General features: G+C 43.4%; 1 protein-coding gene across 6 annotated transcripts in view; it reads right to left on the bottom strand.

Annotated features, from left to right (window-relative positions):
* PDE4D (phosphodiesterase 4D) overlaps positions 1-21,063 on the bottom strand; it is a 624,753-nt gene that overhangs the window by 364,812 nt on the left and 238,878 nt on the right. The window contains exon 1 of one of the 6 annotated variants that reach the window (XM_083465251.1): positions 722-2,809. The exons of 4 other annotated variants lie outside the window; for them this stretch is intronic. In XM_083465251.1, coding sequence (XP_083321377.1) covers positions 722-990 — 269 coding nt within the window. In that variant the 5' untranslated portion in view covers positions 991-2,809. Of the gene's footprint in view, positions 1-721; positions 2,810-21,063 lie in introns of those variants that run through there. One more of the 6 variants, XM_083465255.1, reaches the window with a different exon arrangement.

Here is a 21,063-nt window from a genome sequence, read left to right as displayed (position 1 = left end):
GGAAACAGCTAAATAACAGGTTTTACTAGAAAAGAAAGAAATGCACAAAGATGGATAAAATAGAGCAAAACATCTGTCTGCTTCTAATCTAGCTGTACCCATGCACAAATACACCCCCCCCCCATATTTCATAATCGCAGTGCAACTAAAAGGCTCTTCCACTGACAAAATATCTCCTTTCTCACTTCCCACAGCAATTATTTCAATACAAGGACCTAGAGATGTACAGTTTTGCTCACCATCTCCACACCCATCTACTTCTGATGTGGGTCCCCCATCTCCCCCATGCACACCCAATACAACAACTGGAGAGAGGGAAGAGAATTTAAATCAACTTTTAGCAGTGAGTCAGACCATGTTTTCTTTTCACACATTCCTCCCTTAAATCTGTCCAAAGAAAGGAGGAAGGGTCGAGGATGAACTTGGGAAAAGAAATGAGAAAAGTCAGTGCAGCCCTGCTGGCTTCTCCTTTTGTTATCTGGAATGGCATTCATTTCAATCACTATCAGAAGCAGCTTCAGCATAAGGGTCTCTTGCCTAATCTATTACTGCTCTTAAAGGTATGGAAACATGCCCATGGCTTCTGTGACTCTGCTTGTGATTTTTTAAAAGGGATTTTCCATTGAAATTGCAGCTCATGTTTCCCCACCCATGCAAAATGAGATATCATTCCAAACTTGGAGACAGGGGAGAGAGGAGGCAGGTACAGTCCTGTTCTTACCAGGTATGTGCCACTGTGAACCGTCGCTGTTTCGGTATGTTGCTGCTCAGAAGCATCCTGCGCAAGAGCCTCGGAGAATTTCGAGGGGAGATGACAGGCGACAGCTTAGGAGAAATAGACGAAGACTTCCTGGATGTCTTGAGCTTCTCATGCTGCAACAGGTTTTCCCTCAGGGTCTTCACAAGATCCTCGTTGAGCCACGGATTTTGACAATGTGGATTATCCACTTCAGGTACGGTCAAGGTGTCTGGGCTTGTTTGCTGAGCCATGTTTCCAAAGCAACTGATATTTGCGAAGTCTCTCTATAATGCAACGTGATATTTGTTTTGGCTGCTCTGGAGTTGTTGCTTTTTTAAAAGAGAGAGAGAAGTATTTCCTCCTGCTAATTTTGTTCTGAGGAACCATACAGAGCTTCGACTCTCATCCAGCCTATTCAGATTTCGGCATGCTTCTGCCTACGCTCAGAGCGTCTCTGTCCAGATAATGAAGTGCAAAGGGAAAAAGCAGTCTAACTCTTCCGCCGAAGCTGGTAGGCATTGCCACTCCTCTGACAGTCCGCTCTGGCGGACTCCACTCACTCCTGCCGGCTCTGCTCACAAGTGAACACAGAGAGGAAGGCAGAGCGTGGAGCGACAGCTCTTGTGCCAGAGCAATGAGGCTGCCTGTCAAACTGCTGGAACTAATGCACCGCAGCTGCTAGAGTGACTCCTGATTATGTACACAGAAAGGGCCGGGAGGAGGGCTTAAACATTGGCACGCTGGTTATGTTTGGCTATCATTCCCATCTGTTTATTGCTCATTCTGAAGGGAGGGGCTGGGGATGTCAAGGGTACACTTCCTCCCTAGTTTTTCTGGGCTGGGGGGGGGTTAGCTACTGCATTTTGCTGGTTGTTTCAGCTCTTCTTCTTTTCAGCTCCTGTGATTTATATGGCATTGCAGCTTGGGTTAATGACTGGGAATTATGCTGCACTGGATAGAATGTTTTTTGGGGGACTGTACATTGTTTTCTCAGACTGCTGTATCTTGGCATTCCATGTTTGAAAGCTATTGCATGATGGTGTGTATTAAGTGTAATAAAGAAACAACAAATATTAAATAAATAATAAATAAGCAAGTGCACCCACATACCCCAACTTTCCCAAAGGCAAACAAATATTTGATTAGAAAAAAATACAAGATGAAATTTAATTGTCCAAGTGTGCGTGTGTGTATCTCTATAGATATTTAAACAAAACATCAGACTGTATCGTACATGTACAAAGAACAGTTATAATTAATAGGGATGCTTCCTTTATTATTATCCTAAAGTCTTAGATTTGTGTAAACAAGACATACGGTTGCATCTCATCTTGAAAGTGTCAGTTCCAATACAGTAATTCACGAACTTCACCATTCTATAAATCTGTCTGGACTGTGCCACTCTTTTCTTCTCTCCTAATATCAGAGCTTGCCATTCCAGATGAATTGCATAATATTATTTTGTAATTTGTCCATTACAACACTTCCATGTTCTAATGGAATATTTAAAAATAAGAGTAATATTTTTGGTAACAGGTTCATTTCTACTACTGTGATTTTGTCAAACCATAATAATGGTAATGTGGCTTGCCCTTCCAGATCCTTTTGACCCTTTTGGTCCACTCTACTGTGATCATCTTTAGGCATTGTTGAGTTGAACAAATAATTCTTAACCCTAATGATACCTGGCTTTTTTCCCTAACCAACTAGCACCACTAGTTGGTGGCTGTAGATTACTGTCAGTGGGAGAGATGGAATGCCTTTGGCTCCCAGTTGCTGGGGATCACAAGTGAAGATTGTTCTCATGTTCTGCTCGTGGCCTTCCCAAAGTCATCTGGTAGACTGCTCTGAGAACAGGATGTGGGACTAGATGACCCATTAGTCTGAACCAGAATTTGTTATTATTAGCTCAACATCCCAGATTAATTTACCTTACTAGGTAAAGGTAAAGGTACTCCTGACCGTTAGGTTCAGTCATGGACGACTCTGGGGTTGCGGCGCTCATCTCACTCTATAGGCCGAGGGAGCCAGCGTTTGTCCGCAGACAGCTTCCGGGTCATGTGGCCAGCATGACTAAGCCAGAGCAGCACACGGAAACGCTGTTTACCTTCCCACCGTAGTGGTACCTATTTATCTACTTGCACTTTGACGTGCTTTTGAACTGCTAGGTTGGCAGGAGCAGGGACCGAACAACGGGAGCTCACCCCGTCGTGGGGATTCAAACTGCCAACCTTCTGATTGGCAAGCCCTAGGCTTTGTGGTTTAGACCACAGCGCCACCCGCGTCCCTACTACTCCAAGTTTAATCCAAGTGCACTTTCGACTTTGCCACAAAGAAGTCAAATCAGCCTTCTCAAGAGATGGGTTACTGGGGTGTCATCAAGGACAGCAGGGTTGGGAAACTGGTTGGGATCATTTCCAGTTGCTTCATTTAAAAGAACGATATCGCAGAACTGAAAAGGGTGGGGCAGGAATCTGAAGAGCCCGACAACAGTAGGGGACAACTACTGCCTTCAAACTCTGGGATGCCTAGGACTGGACACTCGAGGATTCTGAAACAAGGCGGACCCTCCACCTGATTTAGCAAGGCTCTTCTTGCGTTCTTATCTGACTCATGGGGGGTGGATCTACTGGGAAGCTTTCTAGAACAATGAAAATAAAAGAACAACAGGTTTTCCACCTCAAGCACCAGAATATATTGAGTCAGCCTCCTGAAGAAAAAGGAAAAAAAAGGAGAAACTCTTGCTGTGCCTCAGAAGCCCAACATAAAAGCCAGGATGTGGTGTACAACCCATCTAATTAGATATTGCTAATTCCCAAGCTGGTGGCTTCCCGTTACCATTAACTATTTCTTAAATGTTACAATTATTGTTTTAGAATGGCTCAGAGTAATTAAGTTAATGTAATCACCATGTCTCTTCCTCTTTAAGATCTCATTTTGAACAAGAGATCCATCTTTGCTCAAAGCTATTATATAAAGGGCACGCTTCAGCTGCTTTTGGCTATTTTTGATGGATGGATATATTTTTCAGCAAGAAGTTTGAATGAAATTTCAGGGCTTCGTTTCTCAGAACTGCACCCAGTGCTGCCTAGCTACACAGGAAAGGGAAAAGCTTTTATAAACACCATTACTTTTCTGCTTTGTATGTCAGTGAAGGTAACCATGAGCTAACAACTCTTCAACCTCAGCATGTACAGCATTTTCTTATTACATCAATGTAAAGTGCTGTTTATCATTAGCAATAAGAGCAGCAGCAGTAGTAGTGGTATTTATATAGTACTTTTCATTTATGAAAGAGGTGCATTTATCATTTTCAAAAGTTGTAGAGGGGATCAGATTACAGATCTACTGAAATCACATCTAACTTGGCCTTTAGTTCTCCCAAACTATTATTTACTAGAGGATATTTATTTAATGTAAGATTAACTTTACTTCTACTGCTACTACTACTACTACTCCTACTGCTATGGATCCAGACTTTTCTGGACTATATGTGCTGAACCAGATAGTTACCCGAAAGGGACTATTCTGTACATGTCAATTGAGAGTATGTCCCATTGATTTCAGTGAGACTTTCTCCTAAGTAAGTGTATAAAGGACTGCAGTCTCCCTCATGTCAGTATCAAATTCATGCATAAACTATTTTGTAATAAGAACCAAATTTCAGATGCCATTTTGTTTCTTGTAACTGGATATAATAGTTTAGTATTAAAATTGTATGAAAATGATGCAGACAATTGCAATCATAACAAGTATTTCACAAAATGCAAAAAATGTGATATTTATTGTACCAAAGTACTTAAAGAACATGGATATCTATTGCCTTGAAAATTGACATTTGATCAATAAAATTTAAATCTCAACAAATTACCAGTTGCTCCTGCTGCTTCTTTCATTATTATTATTTTACAGTAAATCAATCTTGTTTCTTGTTGAGACTATGATTTCTCAAGTGGTTTGGTTGGAAGCAACTCACTAGTAAGGCTTGTATTGTGGGTTGCCAAGTCGGTGTCAAGCAAGTGATGTTGCCAAGGCAACAGAAAAGGCCAGGGCCAGGCCAGTATAGTTTGCTTCCCGAGGTGGAGGACAAGAAGGTGCATCTTCTTCTCCAAGAGAGGGGAATGGCTGGGGGAGCTTCCCCTGCTGTCTCCCTCTTTCAGCATCTGCCACCTGAGGCAATCATCTCACTTTGCCTAATGATAGGACCAGCCCCAGTAAAGGCTTCCAATCTGATTCTATGAACTACATGAGCTTAGCAACTCCCACAGGAACAGGGGGTGTTGTCCAGACACTTGTCCTATCATTGGATCCCATGACTGCCTCTGGTGGTGAAAATGCAGATGGGAATGAGGCCTCCTTTCACTCCCTCATAAAGCATAGCCTTTTCAGCTGAACTGCAGGTGATGGCGTCTGCCAGGCATTGCAACCTACTTCAATTCCCGAGGTCAGCTGCTGTTTACATCACCATAGGTAGTGCAGCTAGCCTAAGGAATGATCTGGTCTTCAACTTGCTACTAGGTTTTAAACATTCTATCATACCAGCAGTAGCATCAATCCATCCATCCATACGTAGCAACATACAAGCCACCAAACCATCAACTTGCATGTTGTGGGGGCATGTTTAAAGAGCTCCTTTCCTGGAAAGAGGGAATTAGTAGCAGTAGAAGTTTAGCAAGGAAATAATAATAATAATAATAATAATAATTATTATTATTATTATTATACTACACAGGGAGGTTCCAGTATAAATAAATATTGAAATAATATGTCTTCATTGGGGTGAGAAGAATATATATTTCTGAAGAGAGAAAGACGTGTCCTAGCCAATTTTGGTTGGAGGTTCCTTCATTAGCACTCATCTACTTGCCAGAAAAAGCAAAGTTGAAAAAGAAGAAAATGTCCTTTGTTTGAGTTTTAATTGCAAACATCCTCTTGGTATTTATTAAAAATCATCGCTGGTATGTTTAAAAGCCTGACAATGTTATAACACAGTCATGGAAAGTATATATATATATTGCTATATTAGCCAATTGTATATGACAGCACCATTAATCATTAGTGGCCTATCATCACAAATCTGGAGAACTGTAAAGTCTGTCGAATACATAAGCCTTATCTACTTATTCATGTCAATGCTGAAAATTTTATAACATACCATTAAACTCCTAAGTTAAATTCACTCAGATAGCAATTGAGACGAGAGCAGGACAAAGGGTTATGGATCTAAGCTGTGTCCACCCTAAGAGGAAGTGAAAGTTTAACTTGAATTTCAAGTAGTTCTTCTAGCATTGCACAATGAGCAATCGACAATTTAAACACAGAATGTTTACCTTAGGCTCTGAAAAAAATCCTTGCAATGTGATTTGCGTAGGCAACTTTCCCCCCCTGGCCTTTACAAGCCAAACATGCCTTGCAATGAAAATAATATTCATTCATTGCACCCTGGGCTTTGTGTAGCTTTCGCCCTTTTTTCTTCTAAGGGCATAAAGAGACAGATGCAAATGACTGCTGTTCCCCTGAAAAAAGCAAACATGGCTAAGTCATCAGCAGTGGCTCTGCTCAGTTGCTACAAAACAAACACTTTCCTGGCTATTAGCACAGTATGTGGCTTTTTTACTGCGGCATCTCCAGATCCACATGCCCTACCCTAAAAGCTCAGTGCACACAGACATTTTTCCGTTCCAGCTTCTTTATGCCAACCATTTCCATTCCATATACATGCTCACATGCAGAAAGCACCATGTAGGCTGCAAGCGGGTGGAACACACAGCTGTGGGGTTCTCTACCATGTTAGCAGCACCAGTTAAATGTGACCTCGATGGGAAAAATCACTGCAAAATGTCGCTTCACACGGTGCATAGTAAACTATGGAATTTGGCCCCACAAGAGGTCATGGTGGCCTAAAAGGGGATTAGACAAATTCCTTCCTATGTTCTCCCTCCACTGTCACTGGAAGTATCCCCATGAATACCAGCTGCTGAGAGTGTGAGTCACATGAGAGTAAGGAAGAAAACTTTATTCAGGCCAATAATGGTATTGGCTCATAGCAAGAACTAGGAACAAAAGTCAGGATTCCAAGGGTGATGAGCCAGGCAAACGATGCAGAACTGAATGGAAGCAATGAAGATGTCCCAATAGCTGCCATACCCCTCTCTCTAAGCTATTAGAGACTAGGCAACTAGGCAGAGTGAACTTATTCATGAGACTCACTTTATGAGACCACTGCACATTTACACATGCGTTATGGAGGTGGTGTCTAGATCTCAACAACAAGATCATGTCCTTCCCCTCTGACTCCAGCTCTTCTTCCTGCAGCAAGGGCTGTCAGAATTTGAAGAGTTTGGATTTGATATCCCGCTTTATCACTACCCAAAGGAGTCTCAAAGCGGCCAACATTCTCCTTTCCCTTCCTCCCCCAAACAAACACTCTGTGAGGTGAGTGAGGCTGAGAGACTTCAGAGAAGTGTGACTAGCCCAAGGTCACCCAGCAGCTGCATGTGGAGGAGCGGAGACGCGAACTCAATTCCCTAGATTACGAGTCTATCGCTCTTAACCACTGGCTCTTCCTTAGGCTGAAGGAACAGCCAGGTTGGAACTTATCCTCCACAAAAATTTTAATACCCTCTTATCCAGCCTTTCATTTACTTATAAAAGCCACTGCCACATTCAAATGCCAGCTGACCATCTTGGGCTCTTAGATGAATCACATGATCCACTTTTTGATCATCTGCCACTTGGCTTCTTCAAACAATGGTATAAACACATCATAAAGAGAATGCCATGAATACGTGTGTGAACATACACCAGAATATTCATAGCATAGTTCGATTAACAAAACAATACAAAAAACGCCTCTTCCCCCATTTCTGTATATGTAGTTTAGTTAGAGAATGTAAGATAGATCCTGGCTAAGTTAGTTAACTTAATTCCTACTGAAATCACTGAATTAATTTAAGACATGATTAAATTCTACCATTGATTTCAATGGGATCTCTGTTATATTTATATCCAAAGGCCCGAATGGGACATATGTGGTTTTCTCAGCTCCCCATTTTATCCTCACAATAACTCTGTATTGTAGGCTAGGCTGAGAGTGGCCCACGGTCACTGAACAACCTTCATGGACTCTGGCCTCCCAGGTCCCAATCCAACACTCTAATCACCACACCAGTCTGGATGCAACTGCAGCACTTGTTGTGGGAACCACAGACATTGCTCAGTATGTTGAAGAGAAGATTGGAAGCACGCCCTCCTTTCCAGCATAATAGCTTTGTGAATACAGCAAGGTTTTGAAATGGATTAAACATTCAGACACATAATACACTGTATGTTACTGAGGCCTGCTTCCTGACTAGTCTAATTAATGTGCCAGAATGCAACAAGGCATTGCAAAGGCATTTAATCCTGCACTGGATTATAGCTTTATTATGTGTATTTGTTTAATCCTGTGAGCAGGAGTCCCCGGAACTGGATAAGGCCACAAACCAGTCAATCAATCAGCTGATCAATGCTTCAGGCAGGCAGGTTGTTACAAAGGACTGGAATGCCAGACAGTATATTTATGCTGGTCAAAGTAATTTGCTGATTGCTAGCACCACATGATGCACCATAAAAACTCATGAACATATTTACATAGAACACTTGCATTCGGGAAATGTTTGAAATATATTTATTTAATCAAATCAATGCTCACCAGAATAGTACTTATAATTTATATAGTGTTTACCACTGTTCAAAGTACTTCTCATATTTACAGGGTGTTTGTTCGTGGTGGCCTAATGTCCTGTCTATTGAGACCCAGATCTCCTGTGCCTCCCCCACTTAATTTTTGTTTTTTAATGCTTTGGAGACAGCTAGGGATGCTAAAAAGTACAGTACCAGTGTGACCCCAGCCTAGGGATTCAGTTATTCAATTATGGTATTAATAACTTCAATATTTCACAAACCAAGATACAAACTGAAGCACAGATATCCCCTGAAGTTTCTACTTCTCTGAATTTTGGAATACACATCTCTAACCAAATAATGTGTACCAAAAATGCATTTATTAGGGGAAGTGTGTGTGAAAAAATGCATTGATTGGTGAAAATTACCTCCAAAATGCATTATATTAGTGGAAATTGCTTGCAAAAATGCACATATTAGTCAAAACTGCACCAGGAAATGTGCTTATTATGATAAATTAGCATTGGATGCTGACGAATTTTCAAGAGGAAATTTGTGAATTGCTGTGGAAATGTGGAGAACCGAATTTATGAATAGAAAAATAAGAAAAAGACAGAATCTGAAATTGACAGATTTCTCAATCCCTTCTCCAGCCAACCACAATCCATTGGCTCCCTATACATTTATGCAGATTGGTGCTATTGGTTTGTGCTTTAAGAATCTAGCAACAGCCTTGCAGGTTGTACCCACTGCAACATGTATGGCTGTTGTCCCCATTGCAGCATGGAAATTTGAGGCCAAGGAAGAATAGCTTTTAGAGGCGCAGTAGTGGTCTCATTGGCAGAGGCGGATTTAGAATCAGCAACTTCCTGGTTCCTAGTCTTATTCTACACTGGTTCTCCAATCAAATTGTTTTAATTATTTGCAGACCTAGCTAGAGTTTTAAATCAGATGTTTATCAGTCATTTTCATGGACAATTCTATTTTTAGACTTAACATTTAAAATTTGCTTTGTGGAAAGTGTATTAGCATGAAGGTCCCATTTTTCTCTGGTGCAGCTATGTAGCTCTGGTTTCAATTTTTTTAAAAGGATCTAAAGATCCCACTGTGTCCTATGTATATTTGGCATTTATGGAACATAAATAGGCCTCAGTTTCCAGATGACAGCTTAGAGATACAGTATTTCCACCAGGAAGGCAACTTCCTTTAAATTCTAAGTGGGAGAGAGGGGAAATTAGGCTACTAATATTAATGAGTATTTTTTAAAAAAGAGTTATTGAAGGAAGAAGAGTGATAAAGCACATTTAGCAATGCATTATTCCTCCCTTCCAACTGTGTTTGAATATAAAACTATGCCAACTGATTGAGAGGTGGGTGTCCAAAGATGTATCTGAAATGAATAATCTACTTAACTAAGCAACTCTGTTTTGTAGATGCGAATGATGCTTGTGTATTCGACTTGGTTTCAGAAACCTCCTCGTTATAGCTCCAGTGGCAATCTGACACTGAACTTCAGGGTAGACAAAAGTACGGTAGATACTTATTCGTCGTTAAATTACTGAATTCACAAACGCAAGATGTGGTTATGGATGACCATCACCTTGGATGACTTTAAGAGGTGATTAGGCAATTTCACGGAAAACAAATGGCAGGAAAGGCTATCGACAGCTACTAAGTCATGATGACCATGTATACCTCCAATATCAGTTGCTGGGGAACAGAAATGCGATAGTGCTGTTGCACACGATGTCCTCCTTGGAGACTTTCCAATGGCATCTATTTGGCCAGTGTGAGTCCAGCATGTTGGGTTAGCTAGAAAGGCCTTTGATCTAACTTCCTGTATTTTCTCTTTAACATAAAGGCACTTCTAGACAATCACTGCCCAAGACTTCATCATGACTACTCCCACCCCCAGTAGCATCTCAAAAATCTGTTTCTGGGTACAACATAAATTGAAGGCCTTGTCAGATGGCAGGCGAAAGGAGTAACTAGTTATGGGGGTAAGTTATGTTTCTGTCTGCCCAAGTCACATATAAAGCAGGAGTGGAGCTGTGGGTGTACATGTGGATGGGTGCCCAATCTTTAAATGAAAAATTATATATAGGGGAGTGGGGAATGAAACACACCTCCTTCCCTGCCATAGCTTGTTGTGCTTTGTTGCTTTGTGCAGTTTGCTTCTGGCTGGCTCAAGGGCTGAATGTGTGCTTTTGTGTGTACAGTGGTACCTCAGGCTACATACACTTCAGGTTACAGACTCCACTAACCCAGAAATAGTACCTCAGGTTAAGAACTTTGCTTCAGGTTGAGAACAGAAATTGTGCTCCAGCTAAAGTGGTACTTCAGGTTAAGAACAGTTTCAGGATAAAAATGGACCTCCGGAACGAATTAAATACTTAACCCGAGGTACCACTGTACTGCCTAAACAAATTGAGTGCTTGTGAGTTAAGGCAGAGAAGGGGACAGGTTTTGTGCATCTCCCCTGTGCAATCCTATTCATGTGACAAAATGACCACCCCATAAGACATACATGTAGTTGCCCTGTCATGTCTAATCATTCTTTTCAAATTTCATCGCTTAAACTTATAGCAAAATGGATCTCCCACATATGGATCCTTATGGAGCTAAAACAAGCACCATTCACACACACTAGGTGGAGATGTCCAGAAACTGGGTGGGAGCCCAAGGTTTGCAGGTGTACAAATATCTACTGGTCTAGCTACCTTATCAGCCTTTACCATACTGGTCCCCTCCAAGTATTTTGGGCTACAACTCCCATCAGCCATAGCCAGCCCAGCAAATACACACACTCTCCCCCCAAAACACAGTCCAATAAAGTCTGAGCATGCTCAGTGGCTACAGAATGCTGATTGGCTGTTGAGGGAAACAAAGAATGTGGATGGGATGGAGGGCACAGCTGGCTTGTTGGAACCCTGAGCAGCAGCACTCAAAATGTTGACGGTCTCCCCTATATAACACAAGAGGTGCCCCACGGCGTTTCAGTAACTTACGACAGTAGCAATGCCTCAGAGAAAAACCACCATACAGAATCTGTTGTTGATCTTGTAATTGTGCTCCACTAAGACTAAGCTGGGATCAGAAGAAGCCTAACTGTCCAATGGGAAACTGCACTGAAGTGACATTGCACTTGGCCCTTGAGTTTTGGGAAACTTTATGTAATCATTTCCCTGAGGGCAGGGAAGAGAAAACAAGACACGCACACAGAGAGAAAGCTACCCAATGACTCAGTTACCTGGGCTTGTCACTGGACCACACGCAGCAAGGCGAAATCAGAAGCATGGAAAGGGAGCTACAAAAGCCCAGCTTCCTGAGCTTCAAGGCTAGGAGAAGACAGTGACCCCAAGTCATGCTCTGCATGCCATTTATTTCAGAGGCATACGGAGCTGGCACTGTTGTTGAAAGGCAATTCTCACAAGCCAACAAAAATAAGAGAGCCATCTCCTCGTTCCCAAACACAGGATGATTCATTGCTGAGCTCCGAATGGACAAGCACACTGAGCAGCCGTGGAAATAATGCACTTCCCTGGGCAACGGAAGAGGAGCCTGCCTGTTCATGCCACTGAAGCGGGTAACTGCACTCACAGGTCTGTGCGAAGCACAGTGTGCCTTTCCCCCCAGCTACAAGAAAGTCACGACTTAAAGGAGAGCACCGTGGTGAGTAGGAAAAGCTGTGAACACAAGAAGAGCCCTTCTGGAGCAAACCAAATGCCTCTCATAGCTGCCTTGACCTAGCCTGGGAGCATTGAAGGAGAGGAGGATAAAAAATGGAGGGTGGGGAGAAACAGATGGAGCAATGGAAGGGGGGGAGCCCTCTGTGAGCCATCAGTTCAACCATATAGCAAGATACAACCAGTCTCTCTCCTGGCAGAGAGAGGGCGCTCCCCTGTGGGCTGCTCATTGTGAAATGGGTGCTTCTCATACACCTGGAAATCATCTTGGCAGGTGTTGTACCTGAAGAAGGGCCCTGAGGAAGGGTAATAGCTCTGATATACAGAAAACCCCAGGTTTGATCCCTGACATCTGCAGGTATGAAATCCCGGAGAGCTGCTGCTTTTCTGTGTAGGCGGACCAATGGGCCACTTCAGTACAAGACACCTTCCTATGTTCCTCCATAAGGCTCCTCTTACATGAACCTGCCTGTTACTCTATGAATTTCTCGCCCAGAGGTCAGGCATGTGAGAACTGCAGGCAGGATTTCTTTAGAAGTGGTGCCCAGACTTCAGAATGCTCCCCCAGGGTTGCTCAGACGGGGTTTGTTTTCTTTCTGGCGCCAGGCAAACCCCTTTTTTATTTGCCCAGGCTTTTCTGATTTGGTTTTAATACAGCTTTATTGCTAAATGATTATCTGCTCTGCTTTTATTGTTTTATTGACCTTATCATCATGATTGATTCTCCTGATTTTATATAAGCTGTTCCGGGAGCCTTACTGATGGAAAAGCATGGTGAAAAAATGCCTTTAAAAATCTGCAACGTCCATATTCCACATTCACACAGATTCCAGATGTGTTTTCGCAGTATGGCTTGTATTGAGCTGGCATCACCTGGAACATGAGTCAACAGGCACAGCATTCTGGAAACATGCTAAAGGATTATTGCTGCTTGGGACTGGACTTGCATCATCTCTGCAAGCCGGACGCTAGACTATAAGCCTCCCCATGGAGTGAGGTTCCTGCTGCCTGCTACTCCCTACTTGCTGTGGCAAACAGATATCCAGGTTACGCATCAAGTGAAGATGGGGGCCGTGACAGAACTGGGGAGGAATCAAGTGAGAGCAACCATAGCTGCTTTATCTCCTGCTGCATTGGAAATTTTTAAAAGGTGGACATTGGGGAAATACTTTCAGCCATAGAAGCCTTAGGGACCCTTCAGGCATTTTTATTATGCATTTGTGATTGTGATGCTATTGGGATAATCATAACTCTCATTTATATCCTTCCATTCTTCCAAGAAGCTCAAGATGACAGAAATGTTTCTCTTTGTCCCCATTTTATCTTCACAACATCCCTGTGAGGTGGGTTAGACTGAGAGACTGTGACTGGCCCAAGGCCACCCAGTGAGCTGAGCAGGGATTCAAACCCAGGCCCTGGTCCAACATATCAATAGCCCCATAGTCCCTCCAGACAGCAACAATGTCTTAGCATTGGGGAAGCGTTGCAGGACAAACTAGTAAAGCAGAATAAGCCTGCCACAGAAACACTATAATTGTGTCAAGTACATGTTGTTGAACACAGCCTCAATAAAACACCAACCTGACATTTGCAGAAGAGGGAGAAAACTCAGGGAATGCTCAGGGGAAACGTTTCTAGAACACCTAACAGCATGTAGGGGCCAGAATACTAATGATAACAATCACCTTGTTCCAAAGGTTAGAGAGGTTCCATATCTATAAATAAACAGAAATAATACATGAGAGTAACTTATTGCAGGGCTACTACTGAACTGCAGGCACAGTTCTAGATGGTTTTACACAGCTGCATGCAACTTTAAAGGACTGAAAAGCAAAAAACTAATTGTCATGCATCCATCTGCAATAGGTGAGAAAAGCTAGTAATTGAAACTTTGGCAAAGTAAATTGCCAGATGCATTTGTTAGTAATGCAAGGTGGAATACTCCCTCTAGCGGTCAACTAGGGGGGAAAGATAAGCAGCAAATTTCCTGCTCCATTCATGCAGTGGCTATGCTCCGAAGACAAATCGCTTGGAGAAGGAGGGTCTGTCTCTAGAAAGACAGGGCTGTACGAGGTGAAATCAAGATGATAAGCTGCAAAAATCCCATTAAGACAAAAATTATAGAACCCATAGATCATAGATGGTGGTGATAGGAAGAAAACTGGGTGAGATGATAATGACCTCTTAATAACAACTCACTTGGGGTCCAAGGAACCTTTGGACATCTGTTTCTTGAGCAGGTGGTCTCAACCCCACTACTAGAAGAAAAAAGCATCCTGCTGGGAAAGATCAAGCTCCCGGTCTAATTGATCCTGCATTTCTGGTCTCAGCTCTGAACTGATTTCAGTCGGCTAGCTTTTCCATTAGCACAATAAGGATGTATTGCACACACACACAAACACCCCAAACTCCTATTCCTGAAGCTGATGTGGAATCATAGAATTGTAGAGTTGGGTTGTACATAACCTGAGGGTTATCTAGTCCAACCACCTGAATTGCAGGAATCTCAACAAAAGCATCCACGACAGCTGGCCATCCAAACTGTTCGACTGTCACACTGCACATCGTGTCAGAAAGTTCTTCCTGACATGCCTTCTAGAAGGCTGAGGCAGGCAAGGGCCCACAGCCCGGCTCCCTAGCTGGCCAGGTGGGGCTTGCTAGCTCTGGGAGAGGGTGTGTGATTCCTCAGCTAGAGGAGGCTTGGAACAGGTGAGGGTCACATGCCATATCAAGCCCAGATGCTGCAATCAGCAGGCGAAGTACAAAACAGAAGCAGAGCTGAGATACTTTGTCTGCTCAACTGCCCATCTTTTAGGACCTTGACTTGGATGCTCCTGGACCTCTATGAGACTGTGCTTTGGGTTTGGATCCTGACTGCCGGACTTCAGACTTGGCTGTTTGGATTGACCCTGGACTGCATTTCCGGATCTTTAGACTTTGGATTTTGAACTTTGGACTTGCGTGGATTGACCTCAGACTTTGAACTTTGGACTTGGCACACTGACTTGCTGCCATACCGCCAGGGGTCCAGAACACCTTTTGTCCAAGTTGCTCAGCAAGGCATACATGGCTTCTCTCCCCCCCCCCTCCATACACTGTGATTCTCCATTCAGTTCTTGCAATAACCGTTTGGCCTGGGTCAGGCTGAGTGCCCAAAGTTAACTAGTGAGCTTTATAACCAACCAGCTCTCCTTGTTCCAAGTTGGACTCTTCCAGCTCCACCATTCTGGCTCTCATGTGTATCTCTTGCAGGCAGATGGCACATGAACAATATTTTGACAAGGGAACCTACACATCTTAACCTCCTAAAAAAAGACGGAAGGCTTGGCATATTTCCCATGGCTTACATAACCTTCTCCCAATCCTCATTTTCGACAAACTGAGGATTCACCCATGCAACAGCAGAGGACCGGGTACGCTGCAACAGGCATTTGAACTGGGATTTCCCTTCTCTTTGTAGTAGCTGGAGATCAGCCATTGCAGCATATACATTTTAGGGTAATTAAATAAAGCTGCAGTGAAGCGCGGTAATGTGCTACTTGGCATTCTTCCAATCCACTGTCAGCCAAAAGCCCTAATCTTATGAAAGGCTGTGAGCTAGGAAACGTGTGGTCCAGATGGCAAGCAAGAAATACTGCGCATGGAATATCCCTGACCTGAAGCATCATGTAGGTAGCAGTGTAAGCCTACCTGAGATATTTGAGTGGGCACAATAGAGTGGGTCAGTTTTGCTCTGGCAGGACCACCAGCCACTGCTATGTGCATTCTAGTCTTACCACCCCAAATGGCCCTGATACATAATGTTTACATAGCAACATAAGAAGAGCCTGCAGGATCATGCCCATGGCCCCTCTAGTCAAGCATTCTGTTCTCACACTGACCAAAGAGATGCCTGTGGGAAACCAACAAGCAGAATCCAAGCACTCTCCCGTCTTGTAGTTTCCAGCAACTGGGATTTGAAAGCATTACTGCCTTCAACAGTGGAGGCAGAACATAGTCATCATGGCTAGTTAATATAATAATAAAAATAAGCAGCTATTTTTGAAATTATATTGCAGATTTTAGGGTGTAGGGGCCCCAGTCCATATACACTGTCCTGGGCCCAGGAAATCCTGTTGGTGTCCCTGGCTGTGACTTCCAAAAAAGCAGAAAAAAGAGAGAGAATCATAAAGTGATGGGGACATGCCCTCCATCAACCACTAACCACCCCATTAACAGGCAAAGCAGCATATCAGCCACCACTGGGCTCACACACAGAGAGACGTACTTTGCATCTCAGAACAAAATGGAAGGGTGGGCATGCAGTCCTGGCAGCCAATGAAAGTTGGGCATTTTTAAGGGGGGGGTCCTTCAATGCAGGAGACAAAGTCAGTGCAAAGAGTAACTGACCAAGTAGAAGAAAGAGTCTTGTGTGCATTGTAGATGTTTGAGGTGGAAGTTTGGATATTGGGTAAAGAACAAGCCTTGCTGAATCTCCCCCCGCCATACCAGCTTTGGCCCTTTGTTCTCTGGGTTGATGTCTGCACTGCTATCCTGGACCAGGGATGTGACAGCACTGTTGTCTGAATCAGTGGCTGGGCCATTGCTTGGGACCAAGACAGAAAGCACAATTATTCTTCACCAGATGGAATATCTAGCAAATGTTACATTTGCTTTATATGTGTCACGATTTTGAACCTCATTCTGCTTCTTCCAAAGGAAACAGGCAGTTGGGTAGAGGCAATGAAAGGGGGGAAAGTTCAGCAAACCATCAGTAATCCTATTTCGCAATTAGGGAGAAATGCTACAGGGGAGACGCGGCTGAGTTATACACCCCTTGATGTCCGTAGTAGCGTTGGGGCCCAAGACAAGAAGAGGAAAAGACAACTGAGCAGATATTGGGACACTCCGTCAAAGTAATAAAACACATGAAAACCAAAGCAGAAAGTAAGGGATTAATAGGTGATGAGAAGTACAAGACCAAGTATGGAGACTGGGATGAAATATAATAATAATAATAATAATAATAATAATAATAATAATAATAATAATAATAATAAAAAATATTAAACCCATCTGGCTGGGTTTCCCAACAAAATATTAAAAACACGGTAAAACATCAAACATAAAAAACTTCCTTAAACAAGGCACCGTCAGATGCCTTCTAAAAGTCAGATAGTTGTTTATTTCCTTGACATCTGATGGGAGGGCATTCCACAGGGCGGGCACCACTACCAAGAAGGCCCTCTGCCTGGTTCCCTGTAACCTCACTTCTCGCTGTAAGGGAATCACCAGAAGGCCTTTGGAGCTGGACCTCAGTGTCCGGGCTGAACGATAGGGGTGGAGACGCTCCTTCAGCTATACCGCGCCGAGGCCATTTAGGGCTTTAAGGGTCAGCACCAACACTTTGAATTGTGCTCAGAAACATACTGGGAGCCAATATAGACTGCAAAGTTTTTTGTGTAAATTCAGATTGAGGAGGGATTAATCAAATAATTAATTATACATTTATTTTAGAGCTGAAAATGGACTCCTTAATTCCTATGTTGATTGTATTTTTAAATTTTTAAATTTTTAAGCAAAAACAAAAACATGAGGGTGGGTGTTTTTGACCTGCATCACTTACCCTGCCCCAAACCTTCACAAATCACCACTGCCTTTAAAATAACGGTAAAGGTAAAGGTAAAGGTACGGGCCAGTCTTGACAGACTCTGGGGTTGTGCGCCCATCTCACTCTATAGGCCAGGAACCAGCGCTGTCCGCAGACACTTCCGGGTCACGTGGCCAGCGTGACGAAGCTGCTCTGGCGAGCCAGAGCCGCACACGGAAACACCGTTTACCTTCCCGCTAGTAAGCGGTCCCTATTTATCTACTTGCACCCGGGGGTGCTTTCGAACTGCTAGGTTGGCAGGCGCTGGGACCGAGCAGCGGGAGCGCACCCCACCGTGGGGATTCGAACCGCCGACCATGCGATCGGCAAGTCCTAGGCACTGAGGTTTTACCCACAGCGCCACCCGCGTCCCTAAAATAATGTTACTATGCTTATTATGTATTAGTGTCAGTCTTCTAGGAGGTTTGCTTTCAGAAAGGCAGGATACAACTATTTAAAACAATATAGTGAAATAGTGACAGATGAAACAATACCAGGTATTTTTAGAAAGTAATTGCTAGAATCCTAACACACAGCCTTTGCCTAGGGAAAAGAAATACATTCATAGCTGTATGTGAACAACTCCCAGCTTTGGCAATGAATGATGTTGGAAAAAGTAAATCAATGAGTGATTGCTCTACATCAGGGATGTCCAACAGGTCGATCGCGATCTACTGGTATATCCCCTGGGAGGTTTTTGTAGTTCGTGGTCAATCGCTGGGTCCCTTTCCTTAGCGTTGGTAAAACAGAATCTGGCCCCACCCCCTTGTCCCACCCTCCACTGTTGCACGATCTACAGAGTGGAAGACGGAGATTACTCAGTGAGGCTATATGTTTCCCTAGCGATCCGTTGGTGAGTGGCTGTTCCCCTTTCTCCTTTGAGAAATTGGGGCTTTCCTAAAAAAAGAAGCTCAACAATTTTTCCCTGCACCCCCCCAAAACAGGGCTTTTCTTCCTAAAAAAAGTTCAACAACTTTGACCTGAACCCCCCAAAAGGGGGTAGATCCCTGCCAGTTTTTAATTCTGTGAGTAGATCGCAGTCTCTTGGGAGTTGACCACCCTGCTCTACATTATATTTCAGCAATGTAATTTAAAACTAAAATGATTTGCAAGAGTTGTTTGTGCCCCCAAAAATTGCAATGGAGAGGACTGCATGGTGAGAGAAAAAGGAATTCTGACATTTGGCAGCATTTATAAAGCTTTATAAATTTATAATGCTTTATACATTTATAAATGTAATGACATTTTAAAAGTCCCCTGAAAGCATTTCCTTTATTGTTCAGTCACACCCCTGCTTAGGTTATTGCTCACCACTGAAACGCCAGGGTGTAAGCTTAATGTCTGCTGCTATGTAGAAGTCTTCAAATATGTTTCCAGTAAGGGAAGTCTGACAGGTCAGGAAGCAGAAACTGCTCCAGCTTCTGTGCTAACTTACACTATATAGCAAGACGAACAATGTAGTGTTTGGTAGAAACCAAACTGCAGTGGAAGAGTAACAGTTATGATTGTTACAAATGCAAGTTGGAATGGAAATTGCTGCCTTCTTGCAACCCCAGTTCCAGTATCCTAGCAAGTTGAATGCTTGTTTCATTTGCATGTTCAAGATAATGTATATAAACAAAATTGAATCTGGGACACCTGGGTTCAGGTCCCACGGACACCATGAATTCTCTGAGGGATAATAGTTTAGGGGAGTACTTGGCTCTCAGTCTCAGGTCCCAATGAGCCAATTAGCACACAGTGCTAATGCAAAGCATGACTTAGGATGAATGTGTGAGCATGCAGCTTCCCAGAGAGGAGATCACAGCCACTTTGCTCCTCCCCCTGCCCTTGCGACTGCTGTGAGCCAAGGCACGGTTTAGCTTAGTGTTCTGTTCAAATCCAGACTAGTGGTTTGCATTGCACCAAACCTCAAGCTGTAGCCAAGGTTTATTCTCGGTTTACTTATCTCTCAGAGCAATGCATTCTCGCCAAGCCACGGCTTGGCTTAGCTTAGCGTTATGTGTAAACTGAGCTTAAGTGTGAAATGGGGACATGAAAGGTCAACCTCATGGAGGTGATGACAAGACAAGATAAAAGCTGGGATCCCACCTGTAAGGCTAAAGAATGCACAGCCATAGCTCAGTCTCACAGTTGAAGAGATAAGCCACGGTTGAGATTTAATATCAGCTTACCTCTTAGGCGGTGGGGACTGTTGCTGACAAAGCACCACATGAGGCTCCATGTGTTTGTGTGCAAGGACTAAAAACATGTTGCTTCCTAAAAGCAATGTATGAGCATAATTGTTTTCTTCCTAAAAGCACTGTAGAATACAAATGCTTTCTCCAGTCATTAAATTATTTTCACCATGATTTCTGTAATGGATTCTAGTATTTTGTAGGGAACTCATTACAAAATTTCTGTTTTAACAACATAAAAAAACAACCACTGCCTAGTCCAGAATCCTGTTTCTCACAGTTTCACTCAGTGAGTGAGTGAGTGAGTAAAGCTCTGAGTGCCTCAGAGAAGCCCAGAAGCAGGAAACAAAGGCAACAGGTCTCTTCCACTGTTGTTTTCTGGCAACAGGTATGCAAAGGCACCCTGTCTCTGATCCTGGGAGCCCTGAGTGTGGGATGTTTACAAGGTAGTCAAACCAACAATCTGTGTTTGCTAGATAGGCGTACGATAGGAGCTGAAGCTCACAGAGTTTTCTTGTATGTTTGCTAGAGAGAACTCTGAGAGCCACTCACACTGTGCCCTGACAGAGGGAGGGCATAGTCATATATAATCTCCTCACCTGGCTGGGCATGTCCTCTTTGCCTCTCTTCACTCTTGCTCTTCATCTCATCACCAAGCCACAAATGAACCATCTGCTACTTCTGAGCATCAATGCTCCTTCTTAAGCTAGACTTAAGCATGTCTATGGAACTGAATTACCATTTTAAGCCTGCCTGAACAAAGCTGCTATATCTGATATTCTGTGACAGAAGCTCTGAGTGAGTAAATGTTATTTTTACCTTTCGGAAGACTGTTTGTGTGATTATTATTTTAAGGGGGAGAAAAGGGGGAAATACCTGGGGAAACCAGTCTGCCTTAAAGCATTCCCACAGTCTCTGACCTCCCCCATCCTGAAGAAAATGACTTCCCCTGTGATAAATCAGGGCCCCTACCACCTGAAGCACTCTAACCATGGTGAAGCAGTTGCTGGAGGAACTACCGGGGGGAGAGGCAAACTCCCTTGCCAAAGCGATGGGTGAGAAATGCAATGCCATTTTCAATTTAAAGGTGAAAGCTCAGAGACAAGAGGTGGCAGCAGTGGCTGCCCAGAGGACTCCCAAGCAGAGGGGAGAGGAGAGGAGGCTGAG

This window comes from Podarcis liolepis (assembly GCF_965112155.1).
Source record: "Podarcis liolepis genome assembly, chromosome: 11".
Lineage (NCBI taxonomy): Eukaryota > Metazoa > Chordata > Lepidosauria > Squamata > Lacertidae > Podarcis > Podarcis liolepis.
The sequence above is the reverse complement of the archived record's forward strand: the minus strand, read 5'-3'. Positions and strand labels throughout refer to the sequence as shown.